Genomic DNA, 25,529 nt, shown 5'->3' with positions numbered 1-25,529 from the left:
AAAAGGGAAATATAATATGCACAAAACTCCAAAAAAATAATTCATAGTATAGTACTCTCCAAAAGTGATGCTAAACTTTGCAGGACATATAATGCTTGAAATATCAATTATTAGCAATGTCATGGGCATCCCATTTAACTTACCAAGTTTGATTCTCTTTAACACTCAATATGTCTTCTTTGGATCACTGCACCGGAAATGAAATATTCAACCTTCTTATTCTGTGACACAAATGGCAAGCAAGGATGATGAAGATAATAAATTAATAATACTCATTTCTAGTAATACTTTCAGTACTGTAATCATTATTACTATCAGTACTGTAGCGAAAACATTTCATTTCATCATTTCATAACAACCAGCATCTGCAGATTATTTCCACTTAATGATACAATGTGAGTCTGCCTAGAATTGGAAAATGTGAAGATATTTGGCAATTCATCAATTAAACAAGCACAGCAACCGGTAGTGGATCCAAAAAATTTGCTTAGCGGGAGAAATTTCACACTAATGTACAAAATTAAAAATAAATAAATAAACGAATGCTTAATGTGTCAATACATGTAACAAAATATAGTTTACACAATGAAGTTGAAGGATGATGAGTACGAAACAAGTTATCATTTAAACTAGTACTAGTAGTATCTGGCTGCTCTGTTTTGGAAAATCTAATGCAGATGCATAAACAAAAATCAAATGGTGTAGAATATGTAGAAAGATATGTGAATTTTCACAAGTACAAAATATTTCATATATAGCATTATTCATCTCAATTTATTGACTTAAAAATGATAGTTCATACATTAGTCGCAAAAATAACTAGCTAGTGCCTAGTGGGGACAATTGTATATAAATTATAAACTACTAGGCTAATAACAAATAACTATATATTATTACCCAAAAAAATAAACTATATAATAAGTGGATGCCAATGAGTGATACAACTATTGAACAACACAGGTTTTATTATGATCATACTGTATCAAGTGGATTTTCAATTAGCAAGCAAGTTTAATAACCTGGCATATAATAATGGAGATGTCAAATACAAGAAGAAATTATGTCAAAACACATACCAGCCGGATATCATGGAAGCTTTTATACAGCTACCTAACCTTCTTGAATTGCACCATTCAGACCCAGAACCTTATGAGTTATATCATCTGGCAAAATACCCTTTGCCTTCATTTCGTCATATATTCTATGTGCCTGATCTATGCACCCATGCTTATGGTACCAAGAAATAAGGACAGTGTAAGTTACAACATCAGGAATAACTGCATCCCTGTTCATTTTATCAAACAGCCAGGAGGCCAAATCTATCCGGTTTGACTTGCAAAATCCATCAATCAAACAAGTATAAGTAATTACATTAGGCAAACAGCCTTCCTTCAACATTTCTTCAAATAATGCCCAGGCCTTTTTCATTTCTCTAGTATTACAAAAGCCAGCTATTAAAGATGTATATGAAATCTGATCTGGATGCAAACCCCTTTCTTTCATTTCCTTTAAAATACCATATGCTTCACACATTTTGCAACTACGGCTAAATATGTTAATAAGAATTGTATATGTGATGGTGTTAAAAGTGATCCCTACTTTTACCATTCGAGTGAATAACATCACAGCCTTTTTAAAATTTGACTGTTTGGCAAAGCCAGAGATAAGAGTACTATAATTCACGACTCCAGGAAGTACATTCCTTTTAAACATTCTGGGCAGGAGCTCCAATGCTCTTTCTGGGTAACTTTCTCTGCAAAGCCTGTAGATAATCGCATTATATGAATGTGAGTTGAGGTTAATTCCATGGTCTTGGAATTCTTCCAACAGTGTCAAGGCTTCTTTGAAGTGACCTGCCCTGCAGTATCCATTAAGAACATAATTGCAAGCAATAGTATCTGGCCAGATATCATCCTGTAGCATGATATTAAAAATTTCCAATGCCTTATCAAAGAGTCCTAGTTTGTAGAATCCCCTAATTAGACAGCGGAAACTAAAAGCTGTAGGTACCAAATCATTGCTGGTCATCTCCTCCAAAAGCTTGATAGCTGAATCCATATCACCTTGCATGCAAAATCCATCAATTAACGTTTCATAGACAGTCTGATCATATTTGTGACCAGAAGCACCAATACTACGAAAGATATCCACAGAGCTTTGCATCAGCTTATTCTTGCATAGACCACGGATGAGGGAGGTATAGCTAACAATGGATGGTTTTATCTGGTAGAGTTCCATTTCCTTCATAAAGTCAAGACCTTTCACTACATCCCCTTTCTTGCAGAATGCATCAATTAAAATGCTGTAGCTATAAACATCAGGAATTATCCCGGAGCTCTTCATTTCTTCCAAAACTTCCAAAGCTTCATGTACTGCACCTCTTTGACAAAATCCATAAATTACAGCATTAAAACAATGGTTATTCAGAGGCTGGTTTTTATAGCACAAGTTTCGAATTAACTTCAGAGCAACCTCAACGGAACCAACTTTACAAAGTCCATGAATATAAGTACTATATGTGACAACATTTGGGTTTTCCCCACTCCTATATATTTTTCCTAAAATCTCAGTAGTCCGTCTAATATCTGCACCCTGCCCAACATCTCTACAATAAAACTTCATCATAATTGTATACGTGTAGATATTTGGCGACGGACCAGAGTCTTTCAACTCCTCAAAATAACATCTTACAAACTCCACTCTATTAGCTTCTACCAAGCATTTCAACAAGAAATTGCAAGACAATATATCAGGTTCAATCCCAACATGCTTAGCACTCATATACACATCAAGAGCATTTTCAAGCATAGAGTTGGATGCAAATACTTTTATGAGCATATCAAACACAACAATGGATCTTTCCACATGGTGGGGTGAATCCAGCAAATCTGAAAATAATTTGAAAGCATCGTACTTGGCCTCGTTACAGTATCCAACGACATCTCTAAGCAAAGCAAACACTTCACAGTGCATCCCCACCACAGCAAATGTGTGAATGATAATCCTAAAGGAATTGATTGAATGAGAAAACCCATGACTCTCAACCCAACTACCAAACCTTATTTCCCTTGCAACCCTCCAATTCAAGGACTTAAACACCCTAACCACTAAAGGAAACAATTCTCTCCTTGTTCCGGGAACTCGGAGTGTTGACCTACTCAGCCCAAAATTGGCATCAATTTTCGGACTTTCATCAAACACTTGGTCTTCATACATCAATGCGGAAGAAGCAGCAGAATACAACATAAACAAGCATTGCTGTTGGGAGTGCGCTTTGCTGCGGAGCAAACTGCACCCAAGTAAGCATATTACCGACATGAACATGAACCCATCAATTCCCAATTTGCGCCACCATGGAAACAACTAAACAACAAGTTGTGAGGTAAAGATTGAGGAACCCACCTTGTGCCACCGCCGCTTTGGATAGAGCTGCAGAAAAAGGAAGGTTTTTTTTTTTTTTTTTTTTAAATTCTTTTTCTGAAGTTGAAAAGCTTCTCACTTCACGTCGAGTTGGAGGAGAGGGTAGGGGTTTAAAGAGGTTTACGCTAATTTCCTTTTAATGTAGTTTGTTCTATGAGAATTTTTTATAACAAGCATTGTTTGTTCAAACCTAGGGCAGCTTATTACAGAATTAAGGTTTTTTTTTTGAGATAAAATATTGTTAATATCAAATAATGTTATTATCATATCTTAACTATTAATTTTTGTCAATCAATGGTTTATTGTGAATTAATAATTAATTAATAAATTTGATTTATAAAAAGTTATAACCGTTGATTAATGAAAATGAACGGTTAAGATATAATAATAACATTATTTAATAATAACAATATTTTTTTTAATGTTCGAAAAACAAAGAAAGAAAAAATTGGATGGCTGGTTTTTTTCTTTTTCTTTTTTGGGTTTAGAATGAATGAAAGTTTTAATTTTATATCAAAGTTTTAAAAATTATTCATTCTTTGGCTCCATTCCAAAATATATGGAAAAAAAATCTTAATTAATTCACTATTAGAACATTCTCAGACTTGATTTTTTTTCCTGGTTCATTTTTTTTAACGACCTAACCATTTATTGATTAAATTTGATTATAAATTGAATAAAAATGGAGAAAAAATCATATTTTTATTTTTAGTGTACTGGGTCACTTTCTCCATTATCATATGCTAATTATATTATTATATTTCAGAGTAGGATTAAAATACATTTCCTCTTTAAAATTACTTACTCCTTAATATTTTTTTATCACTTATCAGATCGTTGGTGAAAATAATATCCAAATACCATTTTTCATGTCTTCTTTTTGTTGAAGTTGACCTAAATATTGTCTACCAAAAAAAAAGTTGACCTAATTATCATTTAAAATTGTATAAATTGTACATTTTGCTCATATGTTAAGAGAACGAAACATCATATGCTCCTTCATTCTTTTTTTTTTTTGGGTATAATCTGAAGGGTATCATCATTCAACCGGTGAATGCATTGAGCTTCGCTACCAAATGAAAGATGAGACTAATATCCCATATGAGGAGAGAGATACGTTGCCAACTGAGCTACCCTTGGGAGTTAATGCTCCTTCGTTCTTAAACATTCTTAAAATGTAAACAACGTATTTATATATTTGTGTGGGGCTGAAGCTTGAAATCATTAAAAATGGAGAAAAAGAGTTGAATTACTTAGCATGATCGAAGGGTATTTTTAACATATTATTATTTATAAATTAGAAATTAGACAAAAGAATTACATAAAAAGTAAGTGATAAAATAGATAAAAAAAAATTTAGGGTAAATCACAAGAGCTATTTCGACTTTATCTATATAGTAGTTATGTACCAAGAATATTATATTTCGCCTGTCCAAAAGAAAAAAATTATTAAATCTTAATTTAAGAAGGCATATGTGAAATCTTATTAACACAATTATTTGTAATAAGATATAACACGATGTAAGAAGCACATTAACACCAGAAATGGATATAATGGATAATGCTACTCCGGAAACTTGATCAATCTAGATAATGGAGGAAAAGAACTAGGTATCTAGACATGCAAGAATTGATGAATTGAAACTATTGCAATGCCACTGATGGAGTTTGAGTATTTTTTTCACTTTCGGTTGCAAAAGAAATAAACCGTGTGGGTTCCCACATCTAGTTGGGTTCTTGAGGGTCATGTGTATAATTGATCCTTTTGAGTAGTAACATTTATCTTCATTTACCTTATAATGTAGCAGTCATATGGAAAATCAATAAAACGAGCAAATCTTTGTGCCTCTATGTAACTTATATATGATGTAGTCTTTCAGTGTCCCTCTTTATTTGTAGAGGGACATTGGACATCCGTTGACAGAAAAGCCAAGCTTGTGATAAATCTTCCAAGAAGAGAGTACATAAACAGTTTACAATAATTAGAAAATAAAGCTTTCTGAACATGTAGGAGAAAAGATTGTTAATTACTTAACCTAAACAATCCATTTACAAAAGAAAATAATGTACCCTTAACCATAAGAGATTAGCGATACTTGCAGAGTATGTTTGTTGAACGGCTCAAGTTATGCAAAGGTTTCTTGGGGATTACTTAATTATGGAATCTAATTCCTATCAAGACTGCTTAATCTCTCACTAGGTCTTAAACTCCTTTGTAACAAAAAAGAATCCATGATGGGTTATTACAAGGATAGAACAAATAACAGAACTAAAATCTGCAAAACATAAAGAGCGACCGCTAACATTCTATTCCATTTCTAATACCATCACAGTAACTATTCTATACAATGTATTATATCTAACAGCTCCACTCCTCCTCTTCGTAACAGAGGAAGGAACGAGTAATTTTTCGTTTTTAAGTAAATATTTATAACATTTGAAAAAAATTACAGTAATTTTTTTATTTAACATTTAAGTTATCCATCTTATGACTTAGATTGGAACAAAAAATAGACGTGTGAAACCTATTCTTTTGTACAGAGTTAAGAGCTAAATTAGAAAATTAATTAATGTAGAAACCAAATGGGATCCAATTCATTTCAGTCTTCAGATATGGTAGTTGTTAAATTTTTACAATCAAAAAGTAATATGGACCTGAAACTTCGAGTTTTTTTTTTTTAATTGTGCTCTTGATTGTTTTTAAACGGTTTTATAAAGTAGTTTATAAGAATTGATTTTCAAAATAAAAGATGAAAAATTTGTTTTGAAAAGAGTTTTAAATTTTGAAGAAAAAATTGTTTGGTGAATTTATTCTACAAATATGTTTTCAAAGAAAAAAAAATTCAATTGATTGGTAAACTTTTTTAACTGTTTTTTATTGACTCAAATAAAATTTGATAAGTATATAGAAAATAAATATATAATTCTATAAATATATAAATAACCTTGAATTTATTTAATTTTTTTTTATTATAATCACAAACCATATAAAAAATACACAGCTCACCAAATTCATCATCACTTAAAATCTGATAAAATTTCGTCAAAGGTACAAACATAACTTTCTAATGAAATATTATCAACATTTATTATAGTTACAACTGGTGATTTTATTACAAGAACGATAACACTTGTTGCTCCTAACGTAGGTGCTTCAGCTCTAAAAAGAGGTAATTCCTCAAATCATATTCTTTTTCCTGATTGGCTCCATGTGCTTTTGATTGATTGAATGAGAAATTAACCGTGTTTCGTGTTTCCTTTTTGTTTTAATGTGGTTGACTATTCCCTTGATTTTTTCAAATCCAAGTTTTTAACTTCTTTTCACGTATTGATTGACTCCTCATTGATCTTCTCCCTTGAAAAGTAAATCAATTTTTTAATAATAATGTTAAAAATCCCTCCCAATTAATTTGGGATAAAGGTGTTGTTGATGTTGATGTTGATGTAATGTTAAAAATCTATTCCCCTCTCTCTTTGATTATTCACTTTTTTTTTTCTCATCTCCTTCTCTTATTTTATTTTTTAATAAATAATAATAATAATAATAAAATAATAACTTGGTCAAAATAAGATGTTCACATAAATAAACCCATTATTATTTTTATAAACATAAATCCCACGCTATAGACGCGTGTGAAGACCCCAAATATATCATATCTGAGCTAGAAACGCATATAGAGAAGACACCAACAAAGCATATTATACCATTGAATCGTTTCTTAATTACAAAGGTAGAGAGTGAAGCAAATATATAGATCATCAACATGGCTGTTGAAGCTGGCCATCTCAACCTCTTCCACCCTCAACTCATAGGAACTGCAACTGGTATGTACCTTTTTTCTCCTCCATTCTTTGTTTTTGGGTCTGTTATGCAATGTCTCATAAATTAAACTTGTTGTGACATGAATCTACAGGGAAATGATGAACCCATTGAGTCAAGCATCAATCTTTACAACAATCAGGTGATGGGTAATAATTGTTCACAGCTGCCACTATCTTGAACCACCGCCGCCACCACTGGGAGACTCTGTTACCACAGCCGCCATATGTAGGAGTAGTAGATTCTTTTCATCAGAAACCGTTGTGAAATCTGATGGCTGTCTCAGATTTTAATTTGTTAGACGTTCAAAATAGTCTGGCCTACATTAGGTCTGATCTCAAAATAGAGCAGGTATAGAGTTTTAGAAAAATTCATTTAAAATTAGGACATAGGTCCACTTTAAAAAGTCTGGCCTAAAAAGTTGTAGGCTAACTTTTTAATTTTTTTAATAATATAATATATTTATGATATATATTATTCACTTAAAGACATATTTTGATATATGATTTGTAACACTAATTTTCAAAGTAATAATTGTAGGATTTATGTTTTTTTAACAAATAATAAATATTTATTTAAAATATAATATAAAATTAAATTAGTAAAGAAAGTGAAAAATGTATATATACATATATGAAATTTTTATGTGATATTTATGAACATTTTCATGTGATCTTTATGAACATTATTTCATTTGTTGTTAATGAAATAATTATTTCATGCGATCTTTGTGAATAAGACATTTTATCTTATATATTTCAATTTGGTTTGGGCCTATAAACTTTAGTTTGCAACTTAGTAGGCCGTACAGGCCGTGTTAGGCTTTTTAATTTTTTTATAATAGGTTAGGGCCTATAATATTAGAGAAAATGTGAATATTAAGTCTTATGAAATTATGATATTTTTATGTTTGATTTTGTCTTCATAAATGTGTATATTATGCTTTATGTGTAACACCCCCGTGTATATCCGGTTTTGTTAACATGTCATCGTATTAAACTATGCTTAATTAAAAATGCGAAATATTTTTTCTTTTCAATTATGATGTCACTATCCATTACCAACTTGATTACTTCATCATTTTCAAAATATCGTCTGTATGTAAATTGCAATAGACAACTAACTGAAATACCTCAATATCTAAATAACAAAAATGTGTCTAAAATCACGGAACTACAACACGTAGACCGGATAAACCCTGATAGTTTATACAACTCAAGCTACAAAGTACTAACATCAAAGCGACATGGACAAACCTCATGCTCACCAAATAAGGCAACAAGCCCCAACAACGTCTCAACAACAAAGACATAATCATCAAAAGTACAGTAAACATAAACAGCATCCAACATTCAGTCATGTCAGCACAACATATAATAATCAACTAAGCTCCGGCCTCCTGCCGCTAGAGGTCTCAACCCCTGGATTACCTGAACCTGAAATAAGCGCCCCAAACGTGGGGTGAGATCTCTAAACAGAAATCTCAGTAAGACAAGGGATCCTCAAGGATTTTCCACCCCAAGCTCACTTACATGTGCAATATAAGTTCCAAAAGCAGTTTAACAATATAATTTCCAAATCAGTGCAATGCGGTAGATAATTATGTCATGCGTGTTATCACTAATCTACTGGCCAGAGAAATGCAGGAATACGTCTATTACCCACACAATACGCGCCCATGCCGTACCTGCCCACAGGATTGCATCTCGTCTAGGCGAACACCATATACATATCATAAGGCATTTGCACTAAACAGCTCAATAGCATTTCAAATATCAAAGCACGTAACACATCATGCATGTAAACCATTCCCCCATGGGGTATGGTGGAACCACACAATGGCTAAACCGAGGACACGAAAGCTTACCTTGCAAGCTAACTATCCACACCAAGAGTCCCCACAAGCTCAAAGTCCACAAACAGCCAGATCACACTCTGTTTTAGACCAACAATCACACCAATATTCATACTCTACAAGCATATAACATAAAGACAACACCTTTCCTTTACGTTTCATGTCTTTAGGCTTCTCACAAAGCCCCAAGCCCTTAATCCCTTGGATTCTGACTTAGATTAATCATTACAGAAGTTTAACTTAACCAATCTAGGGTCCACAAACCCCAAACACAATTCTGTATGAACAGTACATACATTGTCTCGAAATTTCCAGAATATCCGGATATATGTCGGGGACATATCCGGATATCCCATATCCGGATATGATATCCGGATATCACAAGACCCCATATCCGGATATCAATATCCGGATACCATATACGGATATTTCGCGACAGAATGCAGTTTCTGCATTTCGCGAGATATCACTTCCAAGGTTCCATTTTTAACACTTCTAAACGTTAAAGCATGCATCTTTAAACCCTTCTAGTTCAGTTATCACGTTGGTTACTTGTTTATGTTATTAAACATGCCAAGACTCCACTTTTACCCATTAAAACTCATGATTAAAGATGATGAAGCTTACCCAAGCTTAAAACAGAGCAACAATGGCTCTTGGAGCTCTCACAACAGCTCCTCAAGTTCTGACTTTCAAGACAAACGAAAATGGCACACCAAAGGTTGGTTCTTGCACAAAAGATCACTCCTTGGAGCTCCCACAACCAAGGATAATGCTTCCTTCAAGAAAACTCTGAACACAGCCCTTAGAACTTCCCAAGACAGCAACCCCAACTCAGCCAAAGCTGACCCTCACCTTCACAAGGCACTCTACCAAGTGTTTACAAGGATTAAGAGGAAGGAATCAAGCAAAAGGTGGCAACTTGATGGTTTTCCCAAAGGAAGGAAGGCAAGAAAGGGAGGAGGTTGGTCAGCAGCTCCAAAACTCACGTAGGTAGTGCACAAATGACCTAGGATCATGTGCCACTTTGATATATATAGTCACTTAAGTCTTAATCGCACTGTATTAGCGCTAAATGCTACGCTTAGCATTTTAATCCCAAACTTAGGATTCTGAACCTACTCATTTTTCTAAGATTTATCATATTTTTATATTATTTTTCCCAGCACATTTTCGGTACGCGCTTTTACATAGCCAGTATCAGTTTTGACACCAGTTCTCATTATTTTAACTTGAAACTTGAAATCACAGTCCTATATATTATTCTAGGAATATTCATGCACTTATTATAATTTTCTGGGATACTTCATTGGTACACATTTATACCGAGAGTAGAACCGGTATCTGCACTTTTCGTCCGAAAAACGACTTTCAGCATTATTAATTACTTACTATAATTATTCAAGCATTCTCATAATTATTAAGGTCAATTATGAAATTATCTCATTAATCTCATAATTATCTAATTAAATTCCTTAATTAACGGTGTGAGTTTTTACACTTTATGTCTTTAAAATTGATTTTGGGGCAATGATTTCATCAAAACACTATATACTAACAATAATAGATGTTAACCCTAATGCATCATGATTTATTTACAGGCGAGGAGCATATTATTGATTTATTGAAAGCGGAGAACCTCACATTGTCATGATTGTATTTTCACACGAGGAGCATGACATTGATATATTGCAGTTTTGTTTGATTATATCCATACTTGAAAGCATATACTATTTTAGATTTTACATATATAAATTGATTTCAATTGGATATATAGTTTTTAGCTTTAATGTTTGATTACGACCAAATATTATTTTAAGTAATATTGATTTCTATGATATTTATAAATGATTTGGCATAAACATTGGTTTAAGAGTTTATTAAATATATTATAGATAAACATTGATATGATGTCTCATCTCGATTGTTATAGATTTTATTATTTACTCATTGAGTTGCATTGCAACCCAACCCGATCATAATTATATTTCTGCACATATAGTTACATAGTTTACTTTTGATTCCACTCATTTACTTTGATCGTGGGAGTCTGATTCCACTCTCATTTAATCGTGAAAGTCTGTTTGGTTATCGTTATGAGCCCAATACATCATTTCGTGTTGGAAATATATATATAAACGAGATAGAATCATTTGACACCGGAGTCAAATTTTAAAACTTGACACCAAATGCTAACGGTTGATTCAATGATTATCATTTATTATGAATTAATAATCAATTAATAAGTTTGATTGACATAAATTTTAATTGTTGATTGGCCAAAATCAACGGTTAGGATTTGGTGTCAAATTTCAAAGTTTGACACCGGTGTCAAAGAATCCCACCTATATATGGGATAGGATCCTTTGACACCGGTGTCAAACTTTGAAATTTGACACCAAATTCTAACCCTTGATTTCCGTCAATCAACGGTTATCATTTGGTGTCAAATTTCAAAGTTTGACACCAGTGTCAAAGGATTCTACCCCATATATATATATATATATATATATATATATATATATATATATATATATATATATATATATATATATATAGGGCTTATCATTTCTCAAGCTGCTTGAGATAATTTTATCTCCGGCGGCTAAATCATAATCGTACATAGTTGGATCAATGGTGATAAAAGAAGAGAGAGAAAAAGGAAATCATAACCATTCAAAAGTGAATCAATTAATATAAGGAAATAAATAAACAGAACGACGTAGTTTTGGGGTGACCGGAGATAAATATATCTCAAGTAGCTTGAGAAATATTTTTCTCATATATATATATATATATATATATATATATATATATATATATATATATATATATATATCTTAATTTTGGCTGTTGATCCTATTTATATCTAACGGTTCTAATTTATTAGATAATTAAGCTGTTAGATGGAAGCAAATTAATGACCAAGATTTGGTGTAAGACTTTTTATTCTTACACCGGTGTAAGAATATCTTGTCCATATGACATATATATATATATATATATATATATATATATATATATATATATATATATATTGGTTATATAAGTGTCAAGTCACTGGATATAAGCTTTTGTCCAGTCACTAAATCATAATCGCACAAGGTGGGTCAATGGTAATAAAGGAAGAGAGAAAAAGGGAATCATAACCATATAAAGATGAATCTATTAATATAAATAAATAAATAAAATGACGTAGTTTAATCATGACTTGACTATCCAATGACATAACAAACAATAATTTCTATATACATACACACACACACACACACACACACATATTTATAGGAATTTACATTTCTGTAGCTGCTGTACGTGCAGCAATCAAATACTTGCCACATATATATTTGAAAGCATTAAATGCGGGGAATCGCAATCATACAAAGGATGAAAGCATTAAATGTGGGAAATTATAACCATACATATGTCGTTGCTATACATAAAGCGGCTGCAGAAATGATTTTACCATATATATATATATATATATATATATATAACTTATTTCATTATATCTACAAGCAGGTTAATTGTAAATTTGATAAATTTAAGTGTATCATGGTAAAAGTTCGGTTTCCCAAGCTAACTAGTGGTAAGATTAAGTTTAGTTTGTGCATGAAGCTAGAGTTGGGTCATGACTGGGAGTGTAAATGATGCAGATCAAACCAAACTTTAGTCAAAATAGACTAGGCTCATTGTGACTAGAGGTATAAACGAAACAGGTCAAGTTAGACTTTAACCAAAATAGACTAGGCCCATATAAAATAGAACCGATTCATGAACCGAACTGATTTTAAAATCCAGTTCAAGAACCTGAACTATATTAAGAATCGACCCATTTTCCGTTCAAAGTTGATTGTCGTTGATTGGGTCTAGAGATAGCGTCCTCTTTGATCATTTTAAAGTCCAAAAAACCACTCTTCACTTCCACATGTACTCTCATCCTAAATCACTAATACGTTTTGAAAATTAGTTTGGATTAAAATATTATTATTTTAAATAAGTTAACTTCGCAAAATATGTTTATCAATAGAAATTTCCAAATCTAACTACATACGATAAAATGTTCTTATATTTTATTATTTTTATTTAAGGGGAATAATTTTCTCCTTTAACAGGAGAGAAGAGTTGTCTCCTACTGAGACAAAAAAAGTGGGACCAGCAATTTAAAAAAAAAGTAAAAGTAAAAACAAAAACAAAAGCTTGGCACGGAAGTCGATGTATGTGTAGGAATGAAATCTTGTCTCATGTGAAAGGAGAAAAGCATTTCCCTTTATTTAATCATCTTTTTTATTAAAACTTTTATGCTATGCATTTAATTATATTATTAATTGTTTCACATGATAAAAAATAAATTAAATAGAAACCGGTTCTCCAAAGCATTGGGACCAGAACAAGCCTTCAAAATAGGGCTCCAAATCCATTGTACCAAGAACTACCTACCTCGAATGCCATTAAGGCTAAACGTATTTCCATCTATGTCCTTCAAAACTTGTTCCTTACAAACCCTCGCACAGGTCACCGATCTCGGTGGGTGCAGTGTGGTCTTCGCCGGCATACCACGCGTTCACCAGCGGGTTCGACAACTGCTCCGTCAGCTCATGTTCGATCACGGTCACCATCCCATCCACCTCGATGTCTCCGTTCGGTGGCAACAGCTGCCCCGGTCCACCGCCGCCCATCGCCAACGGGTACGCTCAAACCTCCGAGAACTGTTTTGAAGAACAATACCTCTTCAAGCCCCTCATTTCCATACCCAATAAATCATTTTGAAAACAAAAAAAAAAAATTCTTAAAACCGGTTCGAAAATAGTTCTAGTTTAGAACTGGTTTGAAATTAGTCCGGGTCGAACCAGTTCCGAACTGATTTGATTAAAAAAAAAGTTCGGTTCAAAGAACCGAACCAATTTAAATTGGTTCAGTTCAATTTTTTATAAAATTCGGTTCGGGTCGACCCATGCACATCTCTAATTTTGCTTCTGCCTTAAAATAGTGATGATTTTGAAAGCTTATTATTTTGCTTCAGTCGATAATAGTGATGATTTTGACCTTTCATTGATGGCCAGCTGTGTAGTAGCCTTTTTATTGTGACGTCATTAATATTTTTTTATGTTATATTTTTTTAAAAAATTGAATATAAAATATAAATTTATATTTATTTATTTGGTTCAAACAGTGGATCAATTTTCTACTAATTAAATTACTAATAATCCAATATCCTAACCGAATTAATAATCTGTATGAGTTTGATAACATTTCCTTGATATTCGCTAATTCTTGTGTGGATAACTAGCATTTAATTAGACCATGAAGATTAATCAATCATAAGCTGGCCCATACAACACCTGACTGTAATTTTTTTTAAGTATAAAATTTGTTTAAAATCTTTTTATCTATTTTATAAAAAAGAGAAAGGTTATATTTATAAACTTTTTATTTATGAACTCTTATAAACTACACTATGTCTGACAGGTGATACTTTAATTGAGAGTGTATGACCTGTCATATTTATTGTAATTTGTAAAAAAAAATTTGTAAACGGATCTTTCCCCTATAAAAAAATATGAAAGAAAGTAATTTAAATAAAATAAGAAGGGGTAGGATCCTTTGACGCTGATGTCAAATTTAAAGTTTGACACCTCAAATGAAAGCTGTTAGATCAAAAAATATCAATGGTGTCACATGCTTACAAATCAGAGTCGTTGATCTTTTTTGATTTAACGGCTCTTAGATGAGGTGTCAAATTTTAGCTTAAATTTGACACCGATGTCAAAGGATCATATCCCAAATAAGAATTGTTTGTATAAATTTTTAGCTTAATTAAGTATGTTTTACTTAATTTATTCAATCATAATTCCCTTTCAGTAAAATTACTAAAGTGTTCTAACTCGGATAGATTTATAAAAGTTGATATTGGGATTTTTATTATAAATTTAAATTTAATAATGTCTAGCATCAAGATTTATACAGATGATAAGTTGAAATGTTTTGACATTACTTTCGTAAAAATTTAGTAACACTTTTTCTATATAAGACCATGGGTATGTTTTTTTGCTGTTATAGGGAGAGAAAAAAAACCCCTCCCACGCACCCATAAAAAGTTTGGCTAGTTTTGCATTAAGATTATAAGTTTCTCTGAGAAAAATTTATAACCCTAAGACGACATCATAAATTTTCTTATCGAACTTATAACTTAATATGGTGTCTAATTAATTAGGTGTGAAAAAAATTGAATTAATTATTAATAATTGTTAATATGGCAAGTGTGTATTTAAAACAAATATTGTTTTGGATACCAAAAAAAAACGAATATTGTTTAAAAAAAGTAATTTTTTATATTATTATATTAGAATAATTAAACAATATAACTAAAAGCTTGAAAAAAATATATCATAAAAAATATTTTCAATAAAAAATAAATTTATCAATTTCAGTTACTTGAAAGTAAAGAAATTACTTTCAATAAAAAAATAGAATTATACAAAAGACCAAATCTTTTATAGGAAATCATGCTCTCGTGCGACATGAAGCAGATTCTGTCTCATCCAATGATCGTTTTATAGGAAATCATGTTCTCGTGCGACAAAAGACCAAATCTTTTATAGGAAGGATTCTTTTAATACGCTCCAGGACCGCAATTCTATTTGATGGTCCTTTACTAAAGCAGAAAATATTTTCTTCCATTTATACCCTGTCTTCCTTCTCAATTACCTCTCAGTCATTTTTTCCTTCTATTTTTGGAAAGGGAGCACAAGTTCCCGGACCACCAAAAACGAGCTCTTATAGGAAATCATGTTCTCCTGTGACAAGAAGCAGATTCTTTCTCCCACACAAAGATCATTTTTCGCACCAGCCAATTTTTTTTTAAGTGTGAGACCCACACCTGGTTTGTGTCTGTTGGAGGAGACATTTAGTGTCCTACAACTAGGGATGTAAATGGACTAGGTTAGGCCAAGCTTTGCTTGGGGTGTTCGCGGTCTAGATTGGATCAGTTTTGGAAGCAAAAATCATCCGATCCAATCCTTAAGGTTTAATCATGTAAACATCCATTCTGTTTGAATTTTTTTTTCAAATCTGATCCGATCCAATCCAATTTTATTCAGTTTGGATTGCATCGGTTTTCGATTTTTTGAAAAGCCTAAGATTTGTATGATGATTATTGTGCAAATAACATATCTTTTGTATGTATCGGTTTTGTAAAGTATGTATGATGATTATTGTGCAATATAGAAGCATTGTACAACAAAAAGTTGAATTACCATCTTTTATCTCCAACAAAAAATTCATAATATGATTGCCTGAGATAGGAAGTAACCCAAATTTTTATCCTATAGAGGAGCTTCTATACAACAATAACCCATGTAATAAAAATATATAATGTATAGATCAAGCACAATCCACTATTTCCAACACGATGGGTTAATGGGTCTTGAATTTAGAACTTTGCTATATGGTTTTTGGGCTATGATTGGAGAAAAGCCCAAGTAGGTGGATGGTAAGGTTGGGGAATCATTGGATCGGTTTTCACCAACTAATCCAAAAACCGATCCAATTCAATTAAGTTTTACGATTTTTTTTCGATTTTCAATTTTTCAGTTTTCGATTAATTCAGTTTTCAATTTTTTTTTTGGATCATTGCGGTTTGAATCGGTTTAGATCAGCTGATGAACACCTCTAAGTTTTGCCTTTGATAGCCTAAGCTTATGTAAAATATTTAGAGTCTATATTGGCCTTTTGCCTATCAAAGGCTTGATTTATAGGTCTACCCTAACCTATTATACAAAATTAAAAAGCCTAACACGGCCTGTACGGCCTACTAAGTTGCAAACTAAAGTTTATTGGCCCAAACCAAACTGAAATATATAAGATAAAATGTCTTATTCACAAAGATCGCATGAAATAATTTTTTCATTAACAACACATGAAATAATGTTCATAAAGATCACATGAAAATGTTCATAAATATCACATAAAAATTTCATATATGTATATATACATTTTGCACTTTCTTTACTAATTTAATTTTAAATTATATTTTAAATTTTAAATAAATATTTATTATTTGTTAAAAAAACATAAATCCTATAACTATTACTTTGAAAATTAGTGTTACAAATCATATATCAGTATATGTCTTTAAGTGAATAATATATATCATAAATATATTATATTATTAAAAAAATTAAAAAGTTAGCCTACAGCTTTTTAGGCCAGACTTTTTAAAGTGGACCTATGTCCTAATTTTAAATGAATTTTTCTAAAACTCACTACAAGAAAAAAGTTTATTTGTGACAAAAATTCTCGTCACAAATGAAAATTTTCAACACAAATAATCAAATTTCGTCATAAATAAATTTGCGACTCAGGAATTTGTGACGAAATTTCATATGTAGTGACGAAATTTGCGACACTAATAAGATTTTTTCTTGTAGTGACTCTATACGCGCTCTATTTTGAGATCAGACCTAAGGTAGGCCGGACTATTTTGAATGTTTAAAAAATTAAAATCTGAGACAACAATCAGATTTCACGGCAGTTTTCTTATGAAAAGAATCTGCTACTCTTACATTTTGTGGTAACAGAGTCTCCCAGTGGCGGCGGCTGTGGTTCAAGATAGTGGCAGTTGTGAACAATTATTACCCATCACCCTGATTGTTGTAAAGATTGATGCTTGACTCAATGGGTACATCATTTCCCTGTAGATTCATGTCACTACAAGTTTAATTTCTGAGACATTGCATAACAGACCCAAAAACAAAGAATAGAGGAGAAAAAAGGTACATACCAGTTGCAGTGCCTGAGTTGAGGGTGGAAGAGGTTGAGATGGCCAGCTTCAACAGCCAAGTTGATGATCTATATATTTGCTTCACACTCTACCTTTGCAAGTAAGAAACGATTCAATGATATAATATGCTTTGTTGGTATCTTCTCTATATGCGTTTCTAGCTCAGATATGATATATTTGGGGTCTTCACACTGTATCTGCGTCTATAGCGTGGGATTTATGCTTATAAAAATAATAATGGGTTTACCTATGTGAACATCCTATTTTGACCAAGTTATTATTTTATTATTATTATTTATTAAAAAATAAAATAAAAAAAGGAGATGAGAAAAAAAAAGTAAATAATCAAAGAGAGAGGGGAATAGATTTTTAACATTATTATTAAAAAATTAATTTGCTTTTCAAGGGAGAAGATCAATGAGGAGTCAATCAATACGTGACAAGAAGTTAAAAACTTAGATTTGACAAAAATCAATGGAATAGTCAACCACATTAAAACAAAAAGGAAACACGAGACACGGTTAATTTCTCATTCAATCAATCAAAAGCACATGGAGCCAATCAGTAAAAACAATATGATTCGAGGAACTACCTCTTTTTAGAGCTGGAGCACCTACGTTAGGAGCAACAAGTATTATCGTTCTTGTAATGAAATTGTGTCACCAGTTTTAAAAAGAATATGATTTGAGGAATTACCTCTTTTTATAGCTGAAGCACCTACGTTAGGAGCAACAAGTATTATCGTTCTTGTAATGAAATTGTGTCACTAGTTGTAAAAAAAATATGATTTGAGGAATTACCTCTTTTAGAGCTGAAGCACCTACGTTAGGAGCAACAAGTATTATCGTTCTTGTAATGAAATTGTGTCACCAGTTGTGAAAAGAATATGATTTGAGGAATTACCTCTTTTTAGAGCTGAAGCACCTACGTTAGGAGTAACAAGTATTATCGTTCTTGTAATGAAACTGTGTCACCAGTTGTAACTATAATAAATGTTGATAATATTTCATTAGAAAGTTATGTTTGTACCTTTGATGATATTTTATCAGATTTCAAGTGATGATGAATTTGGTGAGCTATGTATTTTTTATATGGTTTGTGATTATAATCAAAAACATTTAAATAAATTCAAGGTTATTTATGTATTTATAGAATTATATATTTATCAGCAAGAGCCTTTCTAGGGATCTGAATCTTACTCGAGAGATCCTCATTTCCCTTAACATTCAGCTTCGGAGATCCAAGATCCCCTCCCTGCATGCGATCATCCATCACATCATCTTGGACCTCCAAGCCCTTAGGCTTTTTTATGCTCCGATTCAGATTATCTTCTTCCTCCGTCGACGCCGATCGTGTTTCTCCCATGACACTCAGGAACTTTCAGAGAGAAAAAGTTTAGCGCCACTGTTAGGTGGTTCCTCTGGGAAAAGCAGTGGGCAGGGGCGGAGATTTGTCTCTTACAAAGATAAGCTGCTGAGGCTCAATGGAGCTGATGATATGTCGGATGATGAAGAAGAGGACTGGATGACTAGGCAGAGAAGGGAGGAAGAAGAAGAGGATATGCTGGAAGAAGGATCGGTTGATGCTGTGGAGGATCCTTTATGCCCTTCGTTCAAGTTGTCGAGAGAGCAACACAAAGAGGATTGTAAACAATGGAGGAAAGCGCTGATTATTAAGCTGCTGGGGAAGAGAATGGGAGCTAGGTTTCTAATGGCTCGTGTGATCAGAATGTGGAACCTGATGGGTGTGTATGAGGTTATTGACATGGATAATGGGTATCTGGTGGTTAGATTCCAGGAAGACAGTGACTACAATCATGTGCTCTATGAAGGACCATGGATAGTTGCTGATCATTATCTAACTGTGCAAAGATGGAGGCCTTTATTTAACTCGTATGATGATCAGTTGAAGAAGTTGGCTGTTTGGATCAGAATACCAGGGCTGCCCTTGGAGCTCTATACTACCAAAAATCTTTGGAAAATTGGCAGTATATTTGGGAGAACACTTAAGATAGATAAGAATTCTATAAGAAGGAATGAGTATGGAGATGGGGATGTAACAGAAAGGGCCAAATTTGCCCGTATCTGTGTTGAGGTGGATCTTAGGAAAAGTTTCCTATCGAAGTTCTAAATTGGAGAGAGGGTATTGCAAGTTGGCTATGAGGGGTTGCATATGATTTGCTTTGCCTGTGGTATGTATGGGCATAGGAAGGACTTATGTCCTAGCATTGGTGGACAGAAAATCAGTGTTGAGTCTGATGCTCCTGGTGTGAGGGACCAGGATATTGAAATGAAGGAAAAAGTTGAAGAGAAACAGAAAGATGATGAGGCTTTCGGATCTTGGATGGTAGTCCAGAAACCTGGTAGAGGGAGGAGGATGAGGGTTGCTCCGGTTAACTCTACAGCTAATAAAGAAGGAAACCAGAAGTTGGAGGATCAGAAGGATACTGCTGTTGTTGGGAGAATTGCTGGGGAGGCTGTGTATACAGATAGCCCTATGCAGGAAGTGGTCTCTGATATAGTGCCTAAAATAGTTGATAAGAAGGAAGTGGTCATGAGTAAGGTTGATGGAGGAAGTGGTAGTGATAGAAAAGCTAAGGGACCTGTTCCTAGTATCCTGTCTTCAGGGTCAGATAAGCAGAAAAAAGGTGGAATGAAGCCTGGCCCTTTTAAAGGAGGCACTTTGGGTCCTAATGGTGTTCAGAAAAATAAAGTCACTAATAAAGGGACTGTGAATAGAAGTCAGGGTACTGAGAATCATCCTCCCAATTCTTCGAGTTTGGGAATGCTAAAGGTGATTGCTAGAAGCAAGGGGTCAGAAGGGGGAGTGTTGCAGCCTTCTCAGGATCCTAATAATCTAGTCAATGGTAATTGCAAAGGGGAGGAAAACACCATTCCTGTGAAGACTGGAGGCTTTGTTCTGAATGGGACAGAAGGTGATCAGGGGATCTCAGCTCCAGGAGGGACCAGGACTCTTGTAGGTACTTGATGATTCAATCCTTGGTGGTTGAGGTACTGATTCTTTTTTTTCATTCATGACTATGAATCTTTGCTCATGGAATTGTAGAGGAGTAGGTAAAAAAGGTTTTCCTGCTTTGATTAGGGATATTAAATATAGGTTTAAAATAAAAGTTCTTGCAATGTTAGAAACTAGAATTCAGGGGGATAAAGGTGATGCTATTGTTAAAAAGCTTGGTTTCTCTAAGTTTTTTAAACAGGAGGCTGTTGGATTTATGGGTGGTATTTGGATCTTATGGGATGATAGAGATGTTGAGGTGGAGGTTATTCGTGCCCATCATCAGTATGTACATACTAGAATTCACTATATTGAGGAAGGAAGGATAGAGTTAGCTACCTTTTTCTATGGTAGCCCGAGGAGAGTGGAGAGAATTAAACTATGGGAGGACTTGGTGGATATTTCTGATTCTGTTGTTGTCCCTTGGATCCTGCTTGGGGACTTCAATTCTGTTTTAAGACAACATGAAAAGGTTGGGGGTCTGGATGTGTGCTGGAAGAGTATCCAGGATATGCAGGACTGCCTTATGGATTGTAGGATTGCTGATGTTGGGTTTAAAGGTCCTAGTTTCACTTGGAGGAGGGGAAAATTACAAGAAAGGATTGATAGAGCTTGTGCAAATGAAGAGTGGAATGTTGTTTGGCCGAATAGAGTGGTAGCTCATTTACCTTATTTCAGCTCTGATCATAGGCCAATTCTTGTCAACTGTTCTCAGTCTAGCCAGGAGTCTAGGGGTGAAATTCAATTTAAATTTCTTGCTGCCTGGCTCACAAATGCTGATTTTAGCAATATTGTAAAAAACTGTTGGGGAAGTAATGCTGAATGGATTGTGGCTAGGAGAGACTTTGAGATTACAGCTTCTAAATGGCATCAGGAGGTGTTTAAAGAGGAGATGAGACAGAAACATAAACTCTATGCCAGAATTCAGGGTTTGGATTGGAAGCTGGAGGCTGGGTATGATAGAGACCTTGAGAGATTGCAAAGAGATCTATGGAAAGAATTGGAGACCATTTTGTTAAGAAAAGAATTGACTTGGTTCCAGAGATCCAGAGTCAAATGGCTGAGATTTAGTGATCGAAATTCAAGATTCTTTCACTCAACTACCATTGCCAGAAGGAGGAGAAATAAAATTTGTGCTATTAAAAATGACATTGGAGAATGGACAGTTGACACTGAAGGTATGATTGAAACGGCTGTGAATTATTTTGAGAATCTTTTTTTGGAGGAAGATAGTTCTTTTGAAGATTTTCCTATCAAAGGGACTTTTCCTAAATTGGAGGTCCAGGATCTGCAGAATCTAGCTAAGACCCCTGATGATGTGGAGGTCAAGAGTATTGTGTTCAAGATGGGAAGATTTAAGGCCCCTGGCCCAGATGGCCTAAATGCTGCTTTTTTTCAATCTCAATGGCACCTGGTTGGCAAATCTGTTGGTGAGCTAATTAGGAGTATTTTTGAAGATCCCAAAAGAATTCAGTTGATAAATCAAACTCATCTTTGTCTAATCCCAAAATTAGATAATCCTGAGTGCATGAGAGACTTCAGACCAATAAGCCTATGTAATGTTGCTTATAAGATTGTCACTAAGGTGGTTGCTGACAGATTAAGGAACCTGATGCCCAGTCTTGTTGCCCCAAATCAGTGCTCTTTTGTAAAGGGTAGGCAGAGTGCTGATAACATACTGGTTGCTCAGGAGATTATCCACTCAATGAGAAGGAAAAAAGGCAAGCAGGGTTGGATGATGATTAAAGTTGACCTTGAGAAAGCCTATGATAGGCTGAATTGGGATTTTATCCATGATACTCTAATAGAATTGGGTCTTCCTGGAAGTCTGGTATCTCTTATTCATTGCTGTGTTGGAACTAGTGAGTTAAATGTGCTGTGGAATGGGAAGCCCACCAAGTACTTCAGGCCCTCCCGAGGAATAAGACAAGGAGATCCATTATCTCCTTACTTATTTGTCTTGTGTGTTGAAAGGCTTGCCCACCTTATCCAAGTAGCTAATGATGTGAAAGCCTGGAAGCCTATTATTCTTAGAAAAAGAGGTCCACCAATATCGCACCTGCTTTTTGCTGATGACATCATTCTTTGTGCTGAAGCTTCCATGGAGCAGGCTCAAGTTATAAATCAGGTGCTTAGAATTTTTTCTATAAGTTATGGGCAGAAAATTAATTTGGAGAAGACCAGGGTTTTCTTCTCTAACAATGTTAGCTTTGGAAGAACTAAAGAGATTAGTGGTTGCTTAGGTATAAGCAGTACCCCTAACCTGGGAAAATATTTGGGGGTCTTGCTAAACCATGATAGAGTGAGTAAAAAGTCCTTTGGCCATGTGTTGGATCGGGTGAAAAACAGACTGTATGCTTGGAGTGTTAAAACTTTGTCTCTAGCTGGGAGACTCACTTTGGCTAAGTCAGTGCTCTTTGTTATGCCCACCTATGCTATGCAAACAGCCTGGTTACCCAAATCTGTGTGTGGAGAAATAGAAAAGTGTACCCGTGGATTCATATGGGGTTCAACTAAAGAGAAAAGAGGTGTCCATTTGGTTAATTGGGAGAGTATGTGCTCTAATAAGCAATGTGGTGGAGTTGGTTTGAGGGATCTACAATCGTTTAACCAAGCTTTCATCATGAAGGTTGGTGTTGGATTAATGACCAAAAAGGAATCTTTATGGGCTAGAGTGCTGAGAAGTAAATATAAAATGGAGGATTGCCTTATGCCAAAGATGCCTAGGACTACTAATGCTAGCAACATGTGGAAGGGTATAAGTTCCTCCTGGAACCATGTCCTGGCAGGTACAAGAGTTATGATGGGGAATGACAAGCTAACTAGTTTCTGGCTGGATTGGTGGATTCCTGACATTGGCAGATTAATTGATAAAGTTACTAGCCCTGTTCCTGAAGAGGATAAATGCTGGAAGGTTGCCCACTGTGTTAAACAAGATGGGGATTGGGATTGGGATTGGGATAAATTCAGTATGTATATTCCTGAAGAGGTTTGTGAGTCCATTGCTCGGATTGAAGCACCAAAGGAAGGAGATGAGGAGGATAGGGTTATCTGGAATTGTTCTAGCAATGGCCTTTTTTCTGTGAAATCTGCTTACCATCTCATCAGAAATGAATATCCAAGTATTAAGAACCAGGACAGCTATTGGGATCTTGCTTGGAAGTGGAGGGGTCCAGAGAGGATTAAACATTTTTTATGGCTCTTAATTGGTAATAAGCTGTTAACAAATGAGCAAAGGAGATGTAGACATATGGGAGATGATGCTAAATGCCCCAGATGCATGCTTCCGTGTGAAGATTGTTGTCATGTGATGAGGGATTGCTTTTGGGCTAGACAGGTTTGGTCCTTGTTAATTGATAAAGCTAGTTGTGGTGGCTTCTTTGCTGGTAATTTTATGGAGTGGATTCAATTTAACCTGGGTAGAGGGAGGAAGGATAATCAAGACCAAGCTTGGAGACTTACCTTTGGTATCACTTGTTGGATGTTGTGGCAAGCTAGGAACAACTTGGTTTTTAGGAAGATTATTAGCTCTCCTGAAAGCTTTTGTCATAAAGTGAGGGTCTATGTTCAGAATGTGGTACATGCTGAAAATGCTCTAGATGTGGCAGAGATTAGAGTGAGGAATAAGGAGGACACGCTGATGCAATGGGAGCCTCCCCTAAAAGGTTGGATCAAGATCAATACGGATGGGGCATGTTCACTAGATGGTTCCAAATGTGGTTGTGGGGGAGTTATTCGCGACAGTGATGGAAAATGGCTAGTTGGTTTTATGAAAAAGGTTGGTCAAGGTAATGCTTTGAAGGCTGAATTATGGGGGATGTTAATAGGGCTTCAAGTTGCTTGGGAGCATGGTTTTAAGCAAGTTCACTTAGAGGGTGATTCATCTGAGGCTCTTCAATTGATTCAAGGAATCTGTCCTGATGTCCACCCGTTCTGCAATCTGATAAACAGGGTCAAGGAGCTGATTGATAGGCAGTGGGAGGTTATGCTATCACATACGAGGAGGAGTGGGAATGAAGTTGCTAACTTCTTGGCTTCTAAGGTGGACCATAATTCTTGGGAGTTAGCTTTATTGCCTAATATTCCTTTAGGTTGTTATAGGTTTGTTGAGAAGGATGTGTTGGGGTATGCTAATACCTTCAAAGATCCTTAAGTAGGTTGTTTTGTTTGTTTGTAATTCCCTAATATCCAAAAAAAAAAAGAATTATATATTTATATTCTATATACTAATCAAATTTTATTTGAGTCAATATTTGTAGAATAAATTCACCAAACAATTTTTTTCTTCAAATTTTAAAACTCTTTTCAAAACCAATTTTTCATCTTTTATTTTGAAAATCAATTCTTATAAACTACTTTATAAAACCGTTTAAAAAAAATCAAGAGCACAATTAAAAAAAAAAAACTCGAAGTTTCAGGTCCATATATCTTTTTGGGAAGTATTCTGTGTAATTTTTACATTTTAATTATGTTTTGGGACATATTAGTGAATATTGTTACAGAATTTAACTGTCATATAAGTATGGGTAAAAAAAATCCTTTTTACTAAAAGAGAGTACCGTAGTATTGAAGAAATTTCCCATATATAGACACCTTTTAAATTAATACTATGTATACAGTATTAAGGGCCTAAATGG

At 34.1% G+C, this 25,529-nt stretch overlaps 3 protein-coding genes across 3 annotated transcripts; 2 read left to right on the top strand and 1 right to left on the bottom strand.

The window, feature by feature from the left end:
• Nucleotides 1-143: 143 nt before the first annotated feature.
• LOC133307211 (pentatricopeptide repeat-containing protein At3g22470, mitochondrial-like) lies at nucleotides 144-3,483 on the bottom strand. Its single transcript, XM_061507682.1, has 2 exons — nucleotides 1,077-3,483; nucleotides 144-187 (listed from the first exon to the last, which is right to left on the bottom strand). The coding sequence occupies exon 1, from the start codon at nucleotides 3,322-3,324 to the stop codon at nucleotides 1,111-1,113; it is 2,214 nt and encodes a 737-aa protein (XP_061363666.1). The 5' UTR covers nucleotides 3,325-3,483; the 3' UTR covers nucleotides 144-187; nucleotides 1,077-1,110.
• Nucleotides 3,484-19,374: 15,891 nt separating this feature from the next.
• LOC133307191 (uncharacterized) lies at nucleotides 19,375-20,007 on the top strand. Its single transcript, XM_061507649.1, has one exon. The coding sequence runs from the start codon at nucleotides 19,375-19,377 to the stop codon at nucleotides 20,005-20,007; it is 633 nt and encodes a 210-aa protein (XP_061363633.1).
• A 910-nt stretch (nucleotides 20,008-20,917) lies between these two features.
• On the top strand, nucleotides 20,918-25,045 carry LOC133307209 (uncharacterized). The gene has a single exon (XM_061507680.1). It carries the CDS (start codon nucleotides 20,918-20,920, stop codon nucleotides 25,043-25,045), a length of 4,128 nt encoding a protein of 1,375 aa, XP_061363664.1.
• Nucleotides 25,046-25,529: the final 484 nt, after the last annotated feature.

The sequence above is a fragment of the Gastrolobium bilobum genome, unplaced genomic scaffold, assembly GCF_033153095.1.
Source record: "Gastrolobium bilobum isolate Gb01-03AN ecotype WA unplaced genomic scaffold, APGP_CSIRO_Gbil_v1 utg6974, whole genome shotgun sequence".
Classification (NCBI taxonomy): Eukaryota; Viridiplantae; Streptophyta; class Magnoliopsida; order Fabales; family Fabaceae; genus Gastrolobium; species Gastrolobium bilobum.
This window is presented reverse-complemented; position numbering and strand designations above follow the sequence as displayed.